We start from the raw sequence: 22,624 nt of genomic DNA on the forward strand, positions 1-22,624 counted from the left end.
TGCAAGAAATACATTTGACTTAAAATGAATTAACAACTTTGTAAAAGCATTCACAAGCTACATGCATATTCATACTTCTTCACTAGCTGCAATATAGGTGTGCTTGTGTAGTCTTACAATACGGTAACAAAAATGGAAACACTAGTTAAGTAGAATCCTGATTTGCATTTTGACTTTTTGGTTTAGCTTATTAAAATATTTTTAAGGTGGCTTGTCCTTCTGCTACTATTTCTGTCAACATGTCTTCATGTCCACCTAGAAAAGAAAGAACAAAGATGTAATTCCTCACATTTACCTTTTATGTAATTTGTGGCCAGTTTATGTTATAGCAATTTAAACTAACTTTACAAAGCTGTACAAAATTAAGTAAAAAGTGAAATACTGTTGTAGCAATATAAATACAGATAAGACAGGTAGTGGCAATTGGGGTACATTGCATTACTGAAATTTACATATAAAGCATACATAGTATGCACACTATTGTTGAAAAAACTTGGATCTCATAATTGTTTTTGTGTTATAACATTTTTTCATATTAAAAAACAAACAAACAAACAAACACAAAGTATGTTATTCAAATCCATATGAAGCCTTGGTGTGTTGTGTGTGTGTATATATATATATATATATATATATATATATATATATATATATATATATATATATATATATAATAGGTATACATATATATATATATAACACACACACACACACAGTATATAATATATATATACTGAGTGTACAAAACATTAGGAACACCTACTCTTTCCATGAAATAGACTGACGAGGTGAATCCAGTTGAAAGTTATAAGTTATTAGGATGTAACCTGTAAAATCCACTTCAATCAGTATAGATGAAGGGGAGACAGGTTAAAGAAGGATTTTTAAGCTTTGACACAATTGAGACATGGATTGTGTATGTGTGCCATTCAGAGGGTAAATGGGCAAGACAAAAGATTTAAGTGCCTTTGAACATGGTATGGTAGTAGGTGCCAGACGCGCCGGTTTGAGTGTGTCAAGAACTGCAAGGCTGCAGGGTTTTTCATGCTCAACAGTTTCCCGTGTGTATCAAGGATGGTCCACCACCCAAAGGCTACAGTTAGTCGATTGACAGTCCAGTACAACATTGGTGCCAAAAGACCCATAAAAGAATGCACAACTCGTCGTACCTTGACACAAATGGGGTATGGCAGCCAACGACCTACACAAGAAACTGCGGTTGCAGTGGGCTAAGGAACGAAAACACTGGACACTAGAGGATTCACGATGATGGGAGGACTAGGGTATGGAGAAAACCACATGAGTAGATGCATCCATCATGCCACGTGTCAACATTGCAGGCTGGTGGTGGTGGTGTGATGATGTGGGGTGTGTTTTCATGGCACACATTGGGGCCCTTGATAAAAGTGGAGCAATGTTTGAATGCCACAGGATATCTGAACATCATTGCCAATCAGGTGCATCCCTTCATGGCAGCAGTGTACCCATCTGCTAATGGATTTTTTCAGCAGGATAATGCCCCATGCTACAGCCTAGGATTGTCCAGGAATGGTTCCACAAACATGACAGTGAATTCAGCTTACTGCAGTGGTCTGTCTAGTCAGCAGATCTCAATCCAATTGAGAATCTGTGGGATGAGATGGAACGAGCTATTCAGAGTAGAGATCCACTACCAGCCAACTTGACACAACCGTGGGAGGCATTGGAGTCAACATGGGCCAGCATCCCTGTGGAACGCTTTCGTCACCTTGTAGAGTCCATGCCCCGGTGAATTGAGGCTGTACTGAGGGGAAAAGGGGGTGCAATTCAATATTCGGAAAGTGTTCCCCAATGTTTTGTACACTCAGTATATATATATATATATATATATATATATATATATATATATATATATATATATATATATATATATATATATATATATATATATATATATATATATATATATATATATATATATATATATATATATTAATATATACTTAATTTAGAAAAAGTTCTTTCAGTTTCACCCTGGCGGTGACGTGTAGGGCCCAACCAACCATGAGAAGGGCTGGCATAACTAAACACGAGGCATTCATTTGATCTTTAACAAGAAAAACTCATGAGTGAGGAAAGCATAACATATGCAGCTTGGCTGAGGTCACTTTTACACTATTACAGAATATTATGAAAATGTTGTAAAACCTTAGAAATATACCACCTGAGTCATCTGTGATCAAAGGAGAACAGTGAGATCAATCATGATATAAAAATCTTAAGATATAGATAGATAGATAGATAGATAGATAGATAGATAGATAGATAGATAGATAGATAGATAGATAGATAGCATCACTCAGGAACTGAATAAAAAGCAAAACAAAAGAGATAATCTGGAGAGGACTCTGTCTGGGAATAATGAAAGTCACAATTGAGTTGTATGTTGTCCATTGCTTCCCTCGATTAGTTGTCCAGTTATAAAACAATGGTACAACAGCTGCTAACCCTTTGCTGAATGTTGCTTTAAACAGACATGCAGTGGAATGTAGCTGCTCTCCTTTCCAAATATGCTATCATACTTCTAGATGAAGCCAGTATAAATTCATAAAAGTCACATCTTTGTGCTTCTAATGAGGGCATCACAGTGTGCTAACAAGCAGAACAGTGTACACAGAATTCCTGTTGTAGATCATATCATCAATGCAGATTGGTACAGCTCCTGAAAGCTGCTTATCAGTGTGTACAGAACATTTTAGCAAGGATTGGGCTTTATGAAAAGCTATCCCCTTGTGAGAGAAGCATTGTCTCATTCTGACAAACAGATTAGGAAGATTTGCCATTTCGGAAGCTGTATCTTTTCTGCAGTGTTAAGGTAAATGTAAGAACTTGATGCCCTATAAAAAATAGAATACTACAGGAACTGTTTTCAGGCATATTTGTGTTTTTTTTTTTTTTACATTGTCTAAGGTTACCAGTAAACAGTTCAGTTGAAAACTGAGAATAAACTGTTGACCTAAATTTTAATGAAAGGAAAATGTGATTTAATTGATCAAAACTGTTTTTTTAAAAAAATAATGAAACCTTCTTTCACCAGTCCTAATGTATTCTGAAAGGGGCTCATGGTTATTTATAAAAAGTAATTTTTAGCCATTTATTTAGAGTAAAGGTTTGTGACTTTATATATATTTCATCCTTTGTGGAAGATGTTAATGATATTATTAACATAACAAACTGAGACTGAGTTTAAATCTTTCATAGTTGTACTGCTGGTACAAAACTACTTCACTTTTCTTGCCAGTGTAAGTGCATTTGAGCTGTGGTAATGACAACTGTGTAAATGTTGGACAATGTTGTCAGATTATTATATGGAATGGTGCTCAATCCAATGTATAGAATGCAGGACTTAAAAACAGCTTATGAATATGTTGCCTTTCATAATTATTTCAGTACAGTTCAAAAGTATTCAGCAAACAGTTCAATGTTACAGCATTTCTTTACTAACAGTTTGCACATTGTGTTACCATTTTGAAAAAAAAAAAAATGCTCAGCTGTCTGTAGCTCAGTTCACAATTATTCCTGAATATTATAAATAAATATTCTGAAGGTACTGCTTTATATAATAACTATTGCTATTTATTCATAAAAAAAAAAAAAGACTAAGAAAAAATGTAGTTAAATAACTCAGGCTTGTTGTGCTTTGTAATGTGTGGTGTCAGTCAGTTCATGGCAACTGTCAAATGTTTTTTGGCCTATTCTTTCTTGTCATTACCAGAGGTGTATAGGGTGTTCACAGTTGGTTACCAGCAGATCTGTAAACCATTAGTTGTATAAAAGTACCTTACCAGAAATTTTCCAAATCAAAGTCATTTTAAGTGCAGAATATTTGGCATGCACTAATATATATATATATATATATATATATATATATATATACATATATATAGGTATATATATATATATATATCTATATATATATATATATATATATATATATATACATGTATATATATATATATAATATATATATATATATATATATATATATTTTATATATATATATATATATATATATTATTTTTATTATATATTACCTTAATGAGAGAGATGAGAGAGACACAAGGTACACAAATCAAAGTTCATTCACAGTAAATATAAATAGTGTTCCTGTTTTTTTGACTGTCTTTGATTGTCCAGGAGATTTCAACAGTAGCACCAGGCAGCTGTGCATCCAATGGTTTGTTTTTCCTGACCTGGGTATAGTTTCCATTAGTCTGATAGAACAGACCCAGGTGCCTAGGACCCTGCTCAGATCTCGAGAGGTTTCTCTGTATGACTCACTTCCAGATGCGTTTACCAACATGACTTCCGTCTGTTAATGAAATTTATAAAAATGTGTTAAAGCTTATGACTAGGAACATATCTTACACATATGGGTGAAAAACAAACAAATTATCTTATGCTTTAGGTTATTGCAATTATTCAATTATATATGATTTCCCCCATGATATTCATGCAGCTGTGAACTTTGTTCAGAACATGGTATCTTTTTTATTATTAACCCAGGTGACACTCACCTGTGTTCCCCAGCGGCATTTAACATGTTTACAGATAGTTCTACATAGTGTAAATCATGAGATATTACTGAAATGAAAGCTTAAACAGTGTATTTAATTCCAAGGCTACTAATACACAGTTACTCAGATTTGATTTTTTCTCACAGATTAAATCAAACATATTGATTAAGGTACTGTAATGGGAAAACTTTGTATTTAATAAAAAAATAACCCTGATTAGAGAGTATATACCATGTGGTAGTTAACAGCCTTTCCTCATTTATATCATTTATAAATAACAACACAATGGCTGGTTGTTACTGACGCTATATATATATATATATATATATATATATATATTATATAATATATAAATATATCTATATATATATATATATATATGGTATTCGAGCTGACTGTGTGGTTGGTAATGACACAAATGTTTTTTTTTTTTTTTTTTTGTGTGACTATTCTTTCTGTTAAAGCTAATAAGGTGTAAGAAATAAAACACAATGTGAATGGCTCTGTTTTGCTTTGTTTGTAAGGGATATACAATTAACTTTATTCCTTGAGGGTTTTCTTGTCCAATTACTTACACGTTCCTGCATGCAAAACTACACAGCTGCTGAGAGGGCTGTATTTAGCTGCAGGTAAAACATTATATAAGAGTCCTTAGAAGACATCACTCTTTGTCTTTTTCTCTACCTCTGTCCACGGTAACAATGTATATGTATTTATTGGTTTATCTGTATTTCATTTTTAACAGATGTCTATATCGAGCTGAAGAATCTACTTGCCAGCATCACGGGCAACCCGTTTTAACAGGACTATACAAAAAGGGTGACATTAACTTGGGAGGGCTATTCCCTCTCCACTTCAGAGTAGTTGAACCTGATCATTCTTTTAGGGCCAAAGTTGAATCATCGAAATGTGAAGGGTAAGTAACTTACCGCATTAATGGAGTATGTAGGAATTGTACTTGAAGCCATTAGTACAAGAACATATCATCTTGTCAATGGCTTCAAGTGTATCCAAATGTTAATTCAATCTGGGACTAATATGAAGCGGTAACAAGTTTGTAATTGTTTTGGTTTTTTTGTTTTTTATTGTTAATTTTATTTATATTGTTTTGGGTAATAATATCATATGTGAAAAACTGCAAACCTACTACTGGTGTTTTTCAGAGAGGTCTTAATTAATCTCTTTGATATTAGTTTTTATTTCAGAGCTTTCCGGTGGGTGCAGACAATGATTTTTGCTATTGAAGAAATAAATAACAACACTGAACTGCTCCCTAATGTCACACTGGGCTATACCATTTTTGACACCTGCGCTACTTATCTAAATGCACTGGGAGCAGCTATGACACTTGTGACTGGAGACGAGGAAGCTGTGTCTAACTCCATGTGTGGAGAATCCCCACAGGTGCCTGTGATCATTGGGGATGCAATTTCAACTGCTTCCATAATTATAGCCAGAACACTTGGAGTTTTCAGAATTCCAATGGTAAGATATATACCCTAATTCCATTTAACACTATGGGAGCTTATGTTTATTGCCTCAGTGTTCGGGTCACACAAACAATAGTTTGGGGCTCAGTTCTATTGAGCACACAAACAACAGATTGGAGCTCCACGTTCGAAACATAAAGAAGGAATCAAACAAGAAACCAACATATCAGAGCCATGTGTGAATATTTTTTTTCTGGCTCTACTTCTACAGTGGTTGTGCTCTGAACATATTATAACATGAATGTGCTTGAATGATACATAGGTACTTTTATTACTATACTGACTATACTGCTTATTCTATTTGCAACCAGGCAGCTAATTGCTTAGTATACCAGTAAATGCAATTATGCACTATGCATTCATTGATACACCAATGGCTTATGAGAACAGAACCAAACGCTGTGAGGTTCCCTGGAGTACGTAGATTATAAATGTTATTCTGTCTCAGTTCTTTGTTTTAATAAATTTTGATTTGTTTTCTTAACTTATCTAGGACATTCATTTGCTGAACCTGTTTTTAATGTTTTACAGGTTAGTTACTTTGCCTCCTGTGCGTGTCTCAGCAACAGAAAAGAATTTCCATCCTTTTTCAGAACAGTTCCAAGTGATAACTTTCAAGCCAGAGCAATGGCCAGGCTTCTCAAACTGTTCGGCTGGACTTGGGTAGGAGTAATAGCAGGTGATGATGACTATGGCAAATTTGGAATACAGTTATTCAGGGAAGAAATAAAAAAATCAGATGTCTGTGTTGCGTTCTCTGAAATCATACCCAAGGTATATTCTAAGAACAAGATCATGCAAATTGTACAGACAATTAAACAATCTACTGCAAAAGTCATTGTTACATTCGCTATTGAGGGCGACATTTATTCAGTACTCGAGGAAGTAATACGTCAAAACATTACTGACAAACAATGGATTGCAACTGAAGGCTGGATTACATCTACATTGATCTCAGCCAAAGAAAACTTACAATCTCTGAGAGGGACCATAGGCTTTGCGATCCGCAAAGCAGAAATCAAGGGTCTGAAATCTTTCCTTTGTAGAATCCATCCCCATGCAAATCCAGCTGATCCATTCATTGCAGAATTTTGGGAAACAATGTTTGGATGCTCACTAGACTTTTCAGTAAATGAAACTGTTGCATTTCCATCTTCCAAGACAAGATGTACAGGCTTGGAAGACTTAAATAATATTCAAAGCATCTATAATGATGTGTCACAGCTGAGAGCCACTTACAATGTGTATAAGGCTGTGTATGCAATAGCTCAAGCTGTACACGATTTGCTTTTGTGTAAAAGTGGAAATGGACCTTTTGAGAATGGAACATGCTCAGACATGACTAACCTTCAACCATGGCAGGTAATAATCAATGCATTGAAAGACAAGCGTTGTGATTAATGTTCTGATTTAACATTGAACTTTGCAGTGTTTAAATTAATTTATTTTTGCCTGTCTTTGAAGCTCACCCATTACCTCAGTAAGGTCAATTGTAAAAGCCCAGTAGGAGAATATATACATTTTGATGAAAATGGAAATCCAAGCGCAGCATATGATATTATTAACTGGCAGATGGCTGCAGATGGATCTGTTGAGTTTGTTCAAGTGGGCCAGTTTGATGCCACAGAGGAGTCTAAAAATGAATTTGAAATTGATGAGGAGAAGATTGTCTGGAGTGGAGGACAAAGCAAGGTAAGGATACAGGGCAGTTCTGTTTTGCTCTATAAATGTGAAAAAAAATGAAGGATACAGTTAAACACAATTATAATCCTAGCATATCACGTTGTCTTTAAAATTATTGGGTTTTGTCACACATTTTCTAGTATTTAAAGAATACCATGAGAGGCTGTTCAGTGAATACCTAAACAAATAAAATGTAATACAAGTTTAAAAGGTAAACATTTCTGATCTACTCCATGAAACTGAATCTTTCACACCACAAATGTGTTTGTAAATCAATAGGTTCCGAAGTCAGTATGTTCAGAAAGCTGCCCGCTTGGGACTCGAAGAGCAGTTCAAAAGGGACAGCCAGTCTGTTGTTTTGATTGTTTGCCGTGCCCTGGTGGAGAAATTAGTAATCAAACAGGTATGTACTGTATGAAAAAATACAAACAAACATGTAGACTGTCCAAGCCTTTTATGTTATAGTTGTCCCATTTCTCAGATTTACAAAGTTAAATATTTTCCTTTTCTTTTCAAGAAAGAAGTACTGCAGCACTTGTTACAGACTTCCAAACAAACACGTACTGTTGGGCAAAACACAGCTATGTTTTTCATAGTAAGATAGAGTACTTTGTTCTTTAGGTAACATCAGATTACATCTAATTGTTCTGGGACTTGAGCAATAAAACTGAACCTGCAGTTACAATTGAAAAAGATTGTAAACTAATTTTTTGCATGATGTTCTTCATTGCAGATGCAATAGAATGTGAGAAATGCCCGAGCAATTTTTGGTCCAACGTCCAAAAAACCAAGTGCATTCTAAAAGAAATCGAATACCTGTCCTACGAAGAAACTATGGGAGTTATTTTAGCTGTAGTTGCAATATTTGGAGCTGGCATCACTGCAGCTGTAATCGCTGTCTTCTTCTATTACAAAGACACTCCCATTGTAAAAGCCAACAACTCTGAGTTAAGTTTTCTGCTCTTGTTTTCACTGATATTATGTTTTCTTTGTTCGCTTACCTTTATTGGTCAGCCTTTAACTTGGTCATGCATGCTGCGACACACTGTGTTTGGCATCAGCTTCGTTCTCTGCATCTCATGTGTTTTAAGCAAGACAGTTGTTGTGCTAATGGCATTCAAAGCTGCGCTTCCTGGCAGCAACATAATGAGGTATTTTGGCCCTATGCAGCAAAGAGCAGGCATCTTTTTCTGTACTTTGGTGCAGGTTGTGATTTGTACGCTGTGGCTGACATTATATCCTCCATTTCCCTCCAAAAACACCCAGCAGAGCGAAAAAATAATTCTAGAGTGCAACATTGGCTCTGTGCTGGGCTTTGCCTCTGTATTAGGTTACATTGGTGCACTGGCATGCATGTGCTTTGTCCTTGCATTCTTAGCTAGGAAGCTTCCAGACAACTTTAATGAAGCGAAGTTCATCACTTTCAGCATGCTCATCTTTTGTGCTGTTTGGATCACTTTCATACCAGCTTATGTTAGCTCCCCTGGAAAATACACAGTAGCTGTAGAGATATTTGCTATTTTGTCTTCCAGCTACGGCCTCCTTGTTTGCATATTTGTCCCTAAGTGTTACATTATCTTGCTAAAACCAGAAAAGAATACTAAAAAGCAGATGATGAGTAAATGATCAGCCAACACACAGTTTTGAAAGGTCTTTATTTGTCTATTGCAGCATAATATTTACCATATCTTTCTGGGGTATTTTGAAGTATTACCATAGTGATGAAAGGCTACAGAAGCATGAAAACCATGAAAGAAATAGGCAAAAAAGGACTATCGTGAATCACTGGCTATTTTCCAATCTTTCCCATTGAGCAACTAAGGCAGATGTGAAACCTCAATGTTCTTTTGATCCTTATCATCTTTATTCTATCAGATGCTCCCCATTCCTATTACGTAACTTATCTGAATCTACTCATATTTATGAGTCCCCCAAGCTTAAATTACTTTCTTCTGAATGCTTTTCTGTTGTGATGTTGTGCTTGGGACGGGTCAGATGGACGAGAGCGCATGTGCTACCCCTGCTCTAAAAGAGCCAGGCTATGTTAGTACAACAGTAGGAATCCCATTTTTAGTTTTGTTTTGTCTTTCCACAGCTTACACATGAAGAAGACTTGTACTTTGCTTTTAAATACTTTGCATTACAAAGCAATTGTTTTACTGAAGCAATGTTGTAAAGTTATCCCACAACTATAAATTCCTTTGAATGTGATATTTACAGTTTTAATGAAATAAAAACTAATTTGGAAAAATACATGTGGGTCATTCTAGTTATTCAAGATAAAGTAAGTGATTCTGTTGTGTCACAGTAGGTAATGAATTACAGGGACAGGCAATGCAGGACAATGGGAGAAGCACTATGATTCATTCTTGTAAATGTATTTGACCCTTTAAACCATGAGGTTTGTGACTAGCCTTCAGTAGTTACAACTGAAACATCCCTTGAAGCCACTTTGACTGCTGAAATTCAAATAAATACTGAATTAATGGTTGAATTTAAAAAAGAATAGCTGGGATTTATTTTAAATAACCTCAAATATTACATCATAAAGTTTATTTTTTTACAATCATTTTATATTTCCTTTAATCTGAATAGACCAAACAAAAAATAAATACAGTACATTGCTTTAAAAAAATAAAAATAAAAATAGAAATAGAAATCTCAAGCACTGACCCACTCTGAAGACCCAGTGAAGCCAGCTTGAAATGCAGTGGTGAGGAAGATATTTTCCACTACTGTTTTTCCATGTTTTATTTGGGTTATAATTTCTATTGACTTTACAAACATTCCATGGTTATTAAGTTGGAATGGTACATGCTCTCATTATTTTATATCCCCCTGCTGCAGAGAATTGTAAATCACAGTATTGCTCAGTTCAGATAAATAATATTATTATTTGATATTGCATAATCGAGATTTTTAATTTTAAAAGCGCTTAGTGTAATGCCTGTCAACACAAGCAATTCCTCGTACATGATGGGGATTCCAAAACAAACCCACCCCCTTCAGGAGACTGGTCACATGATGGAAGGTTTTCTGTCCTGTAAAATCACGCAAATCAACATAATCGGCTTCTGTATTGAGGGGATATTTTTTAAAAATCTATATAAATCCCCTTTAACATCGTCTTTTATCAGTGTTACTTTTACAATGCACATGGCTGTATACATAATGCAAATTTATGAAGATAATTTGCACATACAGCATCTAAAACCAAGGGATTGCCTTTACATACAAACACAGGTGTGTATGGGACTAATATAGCAAATCAAATGAGTAACTGCATTCTCATATAAAACAGCATATACCCAAATTAAGCCCATGCATGTTTCACACATACTGTGCCGTTACTGTGTAGACCAATAGTGATGCACACCCACTAGACCTCACTGACTGAAATTCTATACCACATCTATCATAGAATTTGCAGCAAAGTGTGGCATTAGGTAGAAGTTTATCTCCTCTGGAATACAAATTATTGTTTTTGACCAAGAGAATGCTCTGAAATTAATTGTATTAGACATTTCAAGTCTCCAATACTTTTTAAATATCCTAGTGTATGTTAAACTTAAGAGTGCTTAATGAGATCCTAAATTGCACACTGGTCTTACAGTGAACATACAAATGCCTATGTAATTAAAACAGCAATTCCATTAAATCTGTACCAATGTAACTAATACTGCATGTATTACGTGTTCAGTGGAACAGTCTTTTCAACTCACAACCCAACGCATTCTGGTAAGCATAGTCCTGCTTCTCTTGAAGGTAAGAATGGTACTTGAGACAGGTAAAAATGTACCAGAATACATTGTAAATTCAGTGCAATTAGACTGTAGTTAAGGCAGATAGTTTCTTCAACATCTCACTTACCTTTGACTCTATATGTTCTTTCACAGAAAAGTTTTCACTGTCAGTCTGCATGAATCAAGATGCAAGGCTGTCAATTCCCTTACCCTCTGTCAGAGGCCAACACAAATACAAAGCTGAGCACGTTGCTGTCCAAGGCTTTCACAAAAAACAAGTAACATGTTTTTCTTTTTCTCAATGCGTATTTGCTCCAGTAGCAATAGAAACAAATGTCATGCCTTCGAGCTAGATCGTGTGGTGTAGTGATGGGTGGTCAAGGCTGGTCAGGGACAGAAATAGCAAACACGGACCTTCAGTTAAAGTGCCTTGGCACACTTCATTCGCAAATAACAAATGAAAGGTTTAAACAAAACTCTTACATTAAACAAACTCTATCACGAACAAACCCAAAAACGGCACCCAAGCTACAGCTATCCCAGTGCTGGATAGGAAGCACACTGTCGTCGCTCCCCCCCTGCCCCACTCGCGTCCCCCCCTGCCCCCCCCCCCACAACTATTTACCCCCCCCTTAAAACACAACCACCCTGAAGTTCCACATTGTCCACCTTTATATTCTCTTCTTGAGATAGATTTGGTCCACAGTCTGGTGCCCCCACCCAGACTGAGCCCCAGCGACAGGGGACCCAGGCACAGTGGATGGGGCATTGGAGTGCAGGACAGTGACTGGGCGACTGCAGCAGCTGGCAGAGGCGAGATCCCCAGCAACTGCAGAGTGCATATGCTAGTTTATCACAGTTAACAGAATCAATTCTTTAAATCTATTATAACGTTTATTAAAACAATGTAGACCTTGGATGGAAACGCATTGGGGAATTTTCTAAATAAAATGTCTTTCTAAATAGAATGTCTTTCTAAATAGCATGGCCCTTCAGTTTCAAACTTAAGACAAGCAAGCAGAAACTGGAAAAAAAAGAAAAGTGTATTTGGGGAAAACCAGTATATTTTATAATTTTATTTTGTTTAGGTTCTGTGCTGAGAAGAGCCACCTGTTCCTTTGTTTTTCGGCAGCCTGTTTAGCCATTTCTCTAGGGAAGGGTATGCAATTACTTTACTGACACCTGGATCTTAACAAGTCTTCTTTGGGACCTACTGTAAGAAATTAAGTAAGTGCTTTTTTTACTGGTCCCTGTAGTGAGATACACCACTTAGTGGAATAGGAAATGTGGGCCTCCGTTATATAGTACTATTGCAGCTCAGACTTACTATATGAAAGGTTCTTTTGATTTTACACCATGAACTGGGTAGAAGCAGGTCCCTCCAAAACACACACAGATACGCTTTAGCACACACACTGGGGGAATGAGCACTAAATTTGACTGACAGTCAATAGCAGAATGACAACCATTCTTTTCCCACCCTTGAACTATGGAAATGAGACTGCTCTATATAGAGTGAGTCGTTATGCACAATTAGAATAGCACATTCTGCTTTCTGGGTAATGGAATAGTGAGGGCAGAGAGAGGTTAGTGGAAATCTGTTTTCTATGTATAGAGAGCGTGAGTGTATTATCATCCTGAAATAAGCCAGCGTTCTCTGGCAAGCTGAAACGTTTTCAGATTTCAGGAAAGTTAAAACATCTCTATGGTACACACTCAGTTCAGACTGCCTATTAGTAATCTTCATTGAAGTAAGAGGAGAATGTGTTGATTTTAGACTGTTGAGTTTGTGGAGGGGCAGGTTAATATGCTGGTGCCTTGCTGTTTTGTTTTGCTAAATGTTGGCTTACCCTGCCTGGGTGTCAAATTACAGTTTTTAAATGCGGCATTTACAGTTCCCATATTTGGTTCTTAAGAGTCATCAGGGAATACCGCATGCCCTTTTAAAACCTGATTAAGGGAAGCAGGCAGTTTTTTTTTTCTGTAGGATGGTGAGAAACGTAATGTACCAGCGTGATGTTGTTTTGTATCCTGTGCATACTGAGAAATTAGAGATGCCACAGAGATTAAAAAACAATGTTATTATGAAGACGATTTCACTTTTATTGTTAAATTTGATTGACAATTCTGTCGACAGTGTTCCAACCATCTGAATATTTAAAGGCACAAGCACTGTGTGCAGAGGGTGCATCATTTCCTTTTGTTCTATCATTTCTTTTCAATATAAATATATGTTTTAAATAATGAAGAACGATTACCAAATAAAGAGACTATATCTGCTTTGGAACTTGATTTAATCCTACTGAAAAATGCTGTTTTCCCTGAAAAGAAACTTAGAAACCTAATACAGTAAGATCTTCAAGGCTGAAATTCTTATACTTGTATCACTGGGTGCTGTGATGAAGGAGTATTTTCTGACATAACAAAACACAAATGTTTTCTGGTAACAGTTGTATACTCCCCCCCCCCCTCCCCATTTCTCTCAGAACCTGTTTTTTTTTTTATTTACTTGTCTTGCCCTGCCCTCAGTTCATACATAACCTGCTCACATCTCAACCATTCTGATTAAACAGCACACTCTACTGGTAAAATGACAAATACAAAAACAGAAGGAGAGTATTATTTAATGCGTTCAAAATCCATTAATAAACATGTGTACAGTACAAAGAGCAATGATTTGATATACAGTGTGAAACTCTTACAAATTAAACTTTGCCTGTGCTGGGCCTCCCCATTAAGTGCTTCTTTGTATTCTTCTCAGGATTAAGCAATATAATGTAACATTTTGGAGCAAATATGCATATCAGCACCCCGAAACTAGAAGACAGAATGGCAAATATCTCTACTGCCACTGTGTACTTTCCAGGGGAACTTACATAAGCAGGGATGAATGTTATCCACACAGCACAGAATATTAACATACTAAATGTTATGTATTTTGCCTCATTAAAATTGTCCGGCAGCTTTCTTGCTAGAAATGCTAAAACGAAGCACAAGATAGACAAGATTCCAATATAGCCTAGAACACAGCAAAACGCTACGACTGACCCTAAATCACACTCGAAAATAATTCTGCTGTTAAAAAGCTTTGCATTCTTTTGTGGAAATGGGGGTGCAATTATAAGCCAGAAGATACATATTAATACTTGAATAAATGTAAAGAAAAATATACTCAACCTTTGCTGCATGGGACCAAACCACTTCATGATGTTGTTACCTGGAAGTGTCGATTTAAACGCCATCAGTACCACTAATGTTTTACCCAAAACACAGGAAATGCAAAGAACAAATGTAATACCAAATGCTGCATGTTTAAACATACAGGACCAGGGGGATGGCTCACCAATAAACAAGAGGGAACACAGGAAACAGAGAAGTATTGCAAACAAGAGCAGAAAACTAATTTCAGAATTGTTAGCACGTACAATAGGAGTGCTTCTGAAATGAAAGAAAACAGCAGCAACAAATACTGTCAGGCACGCTCCGAAAACTCCCAGCACAGACAGTATAATCCCCATGATTTCTCCAAAGGAAAGAAACTCGATCACTTTCGGAATGCAGGTGTTTTTCATTGGGTTTGGCCAGTAATCCCATGGGCATTGTATACAATCTATTGAATCTACAAAGAAAATAAAAGCTGTGATAACTTCAACTTAATGGCATACAACAATACTGAGTAGAGTTCACAAATCTACACTCAGTTTGCATAAACAGGGTTTGTTAGTCATGGGTTTATTTTAGTGTTTAGAAACTGGAGCACTTGAGATCCTAATTATAGTGTAACAATCATACCTGTTGTGTTACTGATTTCATCTTGTGCACACGACACACAGTCAAAGCAACAGATAGGTTCTCCTTCTCGAGATGCCTTTCTTGTCCCTGGTGGGCAGCTTTCACTGCACACAGACCGTATAACCTAAGGATAATTATATATATGGTTACCTTGTTTAAATTCTGCATTTGTTAAAAATGTACCTTAAAAGTTTCAATATCGCTAGTTTACAGTGCAGCAATATTGAACAATTTGGAGCCCCAAAAAACTAACAAGTGGCACTAGTGTTCTTTTTTTTGTGATTTAATCCTATTAACAATATTTATAACTAAATTACAGTATTTTAAATGGTTGCCTTACTGTCTTTTGACCACCATTCCAGATTATAGCACCCTCATTTATTGCAATTTCATGTCCTGGGGGTGCTGACCCATCATAGTAGCCTATGTCCACGTACTGCACGTTGCCATTTGTGTCTAATTGCCAATTAATTATATCATAAGCCGGAAATGGGTCCCCATTTTCATCAAACTGTACTTCCTCTCCGGTTTGTGTTTTAAATTTGACTTCCCTCAAGCTCTGTGTAACCTTTAACAGAGAAAATACATTTGGAATTAAAATAATATCAACTAGAATTGTCTATACTTGCTCAAAAGAAAGAAAGAAAGAAAGAAAGAAAGAAAGAAAGAAAGAAAGAAAGAAAGAAAAATACCTGCCAGGGCTTAATATTTCCTATGTCGGGACATGTCTTGTTACCTTTCTCGTTTTCACAGAGTAAGATTTTGTTTAGAGCGTGGGCAATAGCATAAACCCCTTTGTATGTGTTGTATGTTATTCTTAACTGTGAGACATCTGTATAAATGTTTTGAGCAGTTTTTAAATCCTCCAAACCACTGCATATCTTCTCTGGGTACAGCGACTGAGTATTATCCAAGGAGTCGTGAGATTTTAGAGCACAATGAAATGTTTCTTCCCAAAACTCCTTCACATAGACATTTCCTGGATACTGGGAAGGATGGATCTTGAGAAGGAAGTCCTTTAATCCTTTAATATTAGCCCTCCGAATTCCTAGCCCCAATGAGCCCCCGAGTGTTCCAAACTTTTCCTTGGTTGATAGAAGTCCGGCAGTGGCCCAACTTTCACTGGCCAGCCACACAATCCCTGTAACATTCTGCACCACGAGTTCATTTATCAATATGTAAATATCTATCTCGGTAGCAAAGACAAGAATCACCTTTACTCTTGTTTTTTTAATAAGTTCTACATGTTCAATGATTTTATCCTTTGTATAAACTGCTGGAAAGTATTCAGCAAAAGCGATGCAGACATTAATGGCCTTCACTTCTTTCGAAAAAGATTGGATTCCAAATTGACCATATGCATCATCTGAACCAAAAGCTCCCATCCAAGTCCAACCAAAATGCTTCACAACTTTCACCCAAGCTTTTATTTGGAAATAATCACTAGGTATTGTTCGGAAAAATGTGGGGAATTCATGTCTGTTGCTGAGGCATGCGCAGGATGAGAAATAACTTATCTGTAGGAAACAGTAATATTTGTTGTGGGTAAAAAAAAAAAAAAGAATATGATCAACCCGTTGAAATTGAAAGTTTACGTTGCCGACAAAGTTTTTTGTTTTTTCTTCAAAACTGACAAAATAAAAACTTGCTATGTAACAGGTCACCTTTTAAAATACAATATGCATGCATTGATCTGTACAGTACATCAGGTTGCAAGGTTACACGTGACAACTTTGTGATCAGGTTTTGTAAATGAGCTAAACAGAGGCAAGGGATACAATGATAATTAGTTGAGATTTAAAAAACACAGCTGTAACCTTCAAATATTATTATTAGTAATGACCTTATCACATATACACACACACACACATTATATATATATATATATATATATATATATATATATATATATGCATGACATGCCTTACCTGTGGTATACCAAAAGACCCCAGCAGCCTTGCTATTGTAATTGACTGAGTTGACCCCGAGCAGCCAATAACTGCGACCACGGGAGAGCCCTCCTTGCATGTGAAGTTTGAAGTGGTTTGATCCTCACCGTTCACTAGAGTTAGAGCTGCTCGGAGAGACTCTGGAGGGTTAGCGCACGAGTCCTGGATCCTGTAGCCCAGCGTTACATTAGGAAGCAAGCTTGGATTTCGATTAATTTCTTCTATTGCAAAAATCATTCCTTGTGCCCAACGGAAAGCCCTTAAATTGAAACTTTTTGACATGGTAAATAACTGATAAATGATAAGCTTTCATTAGGAAAAGACATCGTGTGAACAATAAATGAAGCACTGGTAAGAGATTAAAGGTAATATTCTTAAATTTACTGTGTGTTTTTAATTGACTCATCCCTTTATGCTGTTTACAAAAACAAACACATCACAAATCGGAGATGTGCAACATATTACATAACAGACAATACTACAATTAATAATAATAATAATAATAATAATAATAATAATAATAATAATAATAATAAGTTTTGCATTCAAACCACTGCTTTAATGCCAACTTTTCTAGGTTTTGATGGATCAGTTTGCAAATATAATATAGACTAACTGTTTAAGCATTATATATTGGCTTGCCTAACAATAGTGAAAATAACTTGCACTCACCCCACGCATCCTGGATTTTTTGGACCGGTGCTGTAAGATATCTGTGGAACTGCTCCCTTGTAATGAAGAGTGAAGATCCCACCAATAACAACATCTCCATCTTGGGATAAAGCTGGTGGAGTGAACTTTCCATTAAGTCTGCATTGCGGTTCCCCAGCTCCCAACAAAACACAATAGACGAATATGAACCAAAAAGCAACACCCATTTTAATGCTCAGAATCTATCTAAACATGAGCGAAGGTTTGGGTTTTATAGGCTTCCAAATAAACAGACACCTGGTATTACACTATCCCAAAAGGGACACGATGTTATATACATTTGCATAAATGTGTAGCCTTTGGCAATTTATTTTATTTGTTATGTTTATGTTATTTTAAATAACGACTATCCACAGTAAAACGTGGCTTTGCCTGTCTATTAACCTGAATTACATTAAAAATTGAACAAAAAATAATTATAATTATGATAATAATCTTTTTTTTTTTTTTTTAATCACCTTTTCACGCGTGACGGTTTGTTTTTTATTATCCTTAATCAAAACACTGGGCCATGATTTATCAATGTTTTTTTTGTTTGTTTTTTTAAGCCAATGTGCAAAGGAAAGTAACTGTTTTCACATTTTTACACAGTTTTTAAAATGTTTTTTATTTTGTATTTTTTATTTAACTTAGCTTTGTTTGTTTTGTTTTTTTTTTAATTTTAATTTGAAACAGTCATTTTTGGTATGAAGCTTCACGTTCAAAAGGCTGCTTTTATTCCCATTTATTTCAAATCAAAGATAGTTTGTGTGTGGATCCTCCACAAGATGGCGTCAAAGCTCTCTTGAATTGAAGGGCGGTTTGTAGAAAGTAGGATTATCAACATTCTGTTCTCATGAAAAACAACAAAGATCTTTGGGTGCTTCATTGATATCTGTACCTGGTTTCGTTTTATTGCTTTATTTTAATTAAAAACATTTAATGCGTTCTTGTTATTATCTTTACAACTTGTCAGAAACCGCATGTTTGACTGTTTGGGCTTGATAAATTGTGCATCTGGAAACATCATTTTTGAAAGTATGGGTCGATTGCAGCATACCAGTGACTGTCCGCATCAAGTGGACTAAAATGCGGTCTAGCAAGTCCTGCAGATCTTCAGTAAATTCTTTAGCACTTTTATTAAGGATATTCCTGTGACTCGGCGAGCGAATCTTACTGAACCAAATGCTTCAAAGGGTTCACTTTTGACTAGTTTTTCGACTTCATTTTAGAGAATAATGGCGCTGTGTTTTAAAATGTGCTGTACAAACGTAGGACGAGCAAGCGTACTAAATTAGTCCACTTGAACAGGATAATCTCACGTCAGATTTGGTACGCTGCTGTAATCAGGACCTTGTTTAGTCCGATTTAGTTGATGTTCCACCTGTTGTGGTTATCGTCTGGCACACTGCGATCGGGATTAAAAAGTGTACTAATTTTAGTCTAAACAAGTGGACTAAACCTGCTTAATCCGCTAGTTAGACGCATCAAGTGTACTAATTTTGGCACACTACACTCGACCTTAGGTGTCTTGATACAAAATACCGGTAACTGCTGGGTCACCTAACAATAACATTCAAGCAATGTTCTACCAGTATGGAATCATTACATAGCACTTTTAGATTTAAAGTTGTAAATAATTAATAATAATAATAATAATAATATGCTGAAATGTTTATTAATAATTTCAATTTTTTAAATATGTGCAGAAAACAGGCGCTGTCACGTGGCGCAGTGGCACGTGATGTGAACATAACCGCCTTAAATTTTCAGTGTTCTGTGTGGCCTGGCAGTTCAGCTAGTCGTGTGAAATTGATTACAGACCGGTGTGTCCACATCGTCTTTCAGGTACTAGTACATTAATAAATAATGTTTACTGGAGTAGACTATTTGCTTACAGTGTTCAGTTTTGTTTATCCCAGTATTATATTATACTGTACCTACAGAATATTAACCATACAATAGATACATTATGCCGTTTTAACCCATGTTGCTGACGATTTTACTGTCTAACGGTGTAACAAATGGCTTTGTCTAAATTCTAAAATAAAAATAAACAAAACAACAACAATACATAATGCAGCAGTGGTAAAATACTCCAAGATAATTGGTATAAACGTACACGCTTATACCCTATGTTTATTAAACAAATTCACTCACAAATTAATCCTGTATTAAAATATATAGTTAGATCTACAGAAGGCAGTCAAGTTTAATTCTAATGTTGTTTCTGTCAAGTGCTATACTTATATCCTGAATCAAGGCAAAGGGCTGAGCTTTGTCTGTTAAATAGAGCATCAGAGAGATTTGTGTAATGTAAGTCTTAAGTGTAGCCCACTAAACCTTTCTCTTGTCAGAAGCGCAATTTCATACCAGGCAACTTTCCGGCAGCTTTCTTTCTGCAAAATTTTCAAACAACTTGTACAATTACCAGTTTCTCAAATCAAGGTTGTTTGTTATTAGTGGCTTGAATTATTCACATGGTGAAACTGCCTTAAATGTCACTTGAAAAATTGCAGAAAGGATTCCATGTATTTCTTGGACTTAGGTTAGGGTAGGCCAGCATTTAAATGGGGGCTAAATTTAAATTACTTGCCACAGTTGTGTATTATTTATTTGCAGGAGCATGACATATTTTATTTATGCTGTCAAAAAGCTGCTAAAATAATATCTCAGTTGCACATCTGATTTACTGTATGATCGGAGCTTACCATGAACATGAGTTCACAGTCCACTGGAGTGTTACTTCACAAAAAAAAAAAGAAAAAATAATTAATAGCTGGAGAAGATCATTATTTAGTGTTTCAAGCATACAAATACATATATTGGGGGGGGGGGGGGGGGGGGGGTGTTAAATGTATATTAATGAGTGAAATGTATTTGTTGATACATGCCAAAGGAGTTTAAAGTGAATGAAGGGCAAAATGTCCCAAAACTAAATTGTCATGACAGTCTGAGATGTAATTAAGGCATTTTCCCCATTATCTATTGCCTTGTATTTTTCTCAGGTTTAAGCAAGGTAATATAACACTTAGGAACAAACATACAAACAAGCAGACCAAACGTTGAGGACAACATTGCCAATATTTGAGCAGCCACTGTATTTAACTAACATATGCTGGTATGGAGGGTAACCAAACTGTGCAGATTAGCATGCTAAAAGTAATATATTTTGCTTCATTAAAGTCATCTCACAGCTTTCTAACCAAGAATGCCATAACAAAACATATACAAGACAGCATACCGATATAGCCTAATACTAAGGAGTATCCTATCTTTTCTTTATCATGTTTAAGGCACAAAGCACAAACAGTAATTCGCAGCTCCATTGGTCCAAATAGTTTTGTCATATTACTATTTAGAAGAGTAGCTTTAAATGCTGTAACTACAACTATTATTTTTGCCAGTACACAGGAAATGCTAAGAGCAAATGCTGTTCCAAAGAACGTGTGTTACAGCATGCAGGACCAAGTATACAGTAACAGACAGCTCAGTTCAGTGTTGTTAGCTTTTACAATTGGTGTGTTTTTATTGTAAATGATGACTGTTGCGGTGGCTATGGTGAAGCATAGTCCCACCAGTGCCACTGTAGTTAGCGTAATCCCAAAGGCTTCACTGAAGGAAAGAAATTCAATTTCTTTGGGTATGCATTTATCTTTTTTTGCATTAGACCAGCACTCCTCTGGGCACTTCATACATTCTAGTGAGTCTGAAATTGATCTCAGAGAAATTATTACTTAAGTTATGTTGCAAGGTTAATTATACTTTTATATTTAAACCCAGAACTCCATTGGGTAAAAATAGCTTGTGCTGGTTCCCACAGATCGGTCAATAGTCAAAGAACTTTTCCCTCTGACATCACACCCAAGCTCAGTGTACAGTCTGGTACCATCTTCTGAAATACCAGCATACAAAAACATAAACTTTGACTTGGCAATTGAGGAAATGGTGGCATCTAGTGGAGAAAATAAAATATCAGACTTAAATGGCTGTGCTTGCAGTTCAGTTGCAGTTACCGGTAAGCTAAAAATCACTATACGCCTCAACTCCAGACGATATTTGTATAATATCGATGTGCACTACATACTGTTTGCACATCTAACAGTTGGACAAAATAGCCTTAAATTATAGTTTAAGTACATTTTCAGCCATTCAAAATTAAGAAAACAATATTGGAAAATGTTCACCTAGTTCAAATGAGTTATGATGTAAATTTCAATGAAGCTGTTATATAAAACAGAAATAAATTGTGTAATTTAATTGACATGGATATCACAATAAGTGTATTTCCTAGTATATTTCCATGTTGACAAAACAAGTTTATTTCCTTAAAACTCAGATTTGTTGTAATATACATATCCGTGGCTAAAAAACCCTGGGGTCTGCAAAAAATACGTTGGGAGAAAAAGAAGGAAATTTTTACCTTACTTTGGTGACTTTTCTCTTACTGTATGACAGGTATTGACCTTTTTTCTAAACTTCACCTAAGAGTGTTGGGAATTACACATTAAAAGTGAAATGGTGGTTTTGGCTGATTTTTGCTGTGCCAATATCCTTGCTGTATAGAATCTGGCAGTTCTCGCACTTCACTGATAACTTGGAGCGATGAACTAACGTTTTTCTTTATATATATGTGTGTGTGTGTGTGTGTGTGTGGTGTGTGTGTGTGTGTGTGTGTGTGTGTCCACCCCCCTTGGCAGAATTTTAGGATCGAGACACAA

The 22,624-nt window shown here is 35.9% G+C and overlaps 2 protein-coding genes and 1 long non-coding RNA gene across 3 annotated transcripts; 1 reads left to right on the plus strand and 2 right to left on the minus strand.

The window, feature by feature from the left end:
* Window positions 1-13: 13 nt before the first annotated feature.
* LOC121326636 lies at window positions 14-12,024 on the minus strand. Its single transcript, XR_005951489.1, has 3 exons — window positions 11,600-12,024; window positions 4,233-4,351; window positions 14-255 (listed from the first exon to the last, which is right to left on the minus strand). It is a non-coding gene; the product is annotated as an uncharacterized LOC121326636 (long non-coding RNA).
* Window positions 5,769-9,809, plus strand: LOC121326635 (extracellular calcium-sensing receptor-like). The gene is made up of 5 exons (XM_041269972.1): window positions 5,769-6,041; window positions 6,578-7,408; window positions 7,511-7,738; window positions 8,009-8,132; window positions 8,463-9,809. Exons 1-5 carry the CDS (start codon window positions 5,784-5,786, stop codon window positions 9,353-9,355), a joined length of 2,334 nt encoding a protein of 777 aa, XP_041125906.1. The 5' UTR covers window positions 5,769-5,783; the 3' UTR covers window positions 9,356-9,809.
* Window positions 12,025-12,143: 119 nt separating the features above from the next.
* Window positions 12,144-21,232, minus strand: LOC121326596 (extracellular calcium-sensing receptor-like). The gene is made up of 9 exons (XM_041269927.1): window positions 21,148-21,232; window positions 19,970-20,036; window positions 17,886-18,023; window positions 17,193-17,484; window positions 15,957-16,781; window positions 15,605-15,832; window positions 15,265-15,388; window positions 14,189-15,091; window positions 12,144-12,301 (listed from the first exon to the last, which is right to left on the minus strand). The coding sequence occupies exons 1-9, from the start codon at window positions 21,230-21,232 to the stop codon at window positions 12,144-12,146; spliced, it is 2,820 nt and encodes a 939-aa protein (XP_041125861.1).
* Window positions 21,233-22,624: the final 1,392 nt, after the last annotated feature.

Source organism: Polyodon spathula, chromosome 14 (assembly GCF_017654505.1).
Source record: "Polyodon spathula isolate WHYD16114869_AA chromosome 14, ASM1765450v1, whole genome shotgun sequence".
In the NCBI taxonomy this organism is placed as follows: Eukaryota; Metazoa; Chordata; class Actinopteri; order Acipenseriformes; family Polyodontidae; genus Polyodon; species Polyodon spathula.

Bases quoted from the DNA above. Each gene is read 5' to 3' on its own strand.
- LOC121326596 (XM_041269927.1), bottom strand. From the start codon at position 21,232: ATGGAGCTGCGAATTACTGTTTGTGCTTTGTGCCTTAAACATGATAAA. The intron at 20,037-21,147 runs GTATGCTGTCTT...TAATAAACATAG, and splicing joins CTTAGTATTAGGCTATATCG to GGTATAAGCGTGTACGTTTA. The intron at 16,782-17,192 runs GTAAGGCATGTC...TGTTTCCTACAG, and splicing joins GGTCTTTTGGTATACCACAG to ATAAGTTATTTCTCATCCTG.
- LOC121326635 (XM_041269972.1), top strand. From the start codon at position 5,784: ATGATTTTTGCTATTGAAGAAATAAATAACAACACTGAACTGCTCCCT. The intron at 6,042-6,577 runs GTAAGATATATA...AATGTTTTACAG, and splicing joins GAGTTTTCAGAATTCCAATG to GTTAGTTACTTTGCCTCCTG. The intron at 7,739-8,008 runs GTAAGGATACAG...GTAAATCAATAG, and splicing joins GGAGTGGAGGACAAAGCAAG to GTTCCGAAGTCAGTATGTTC.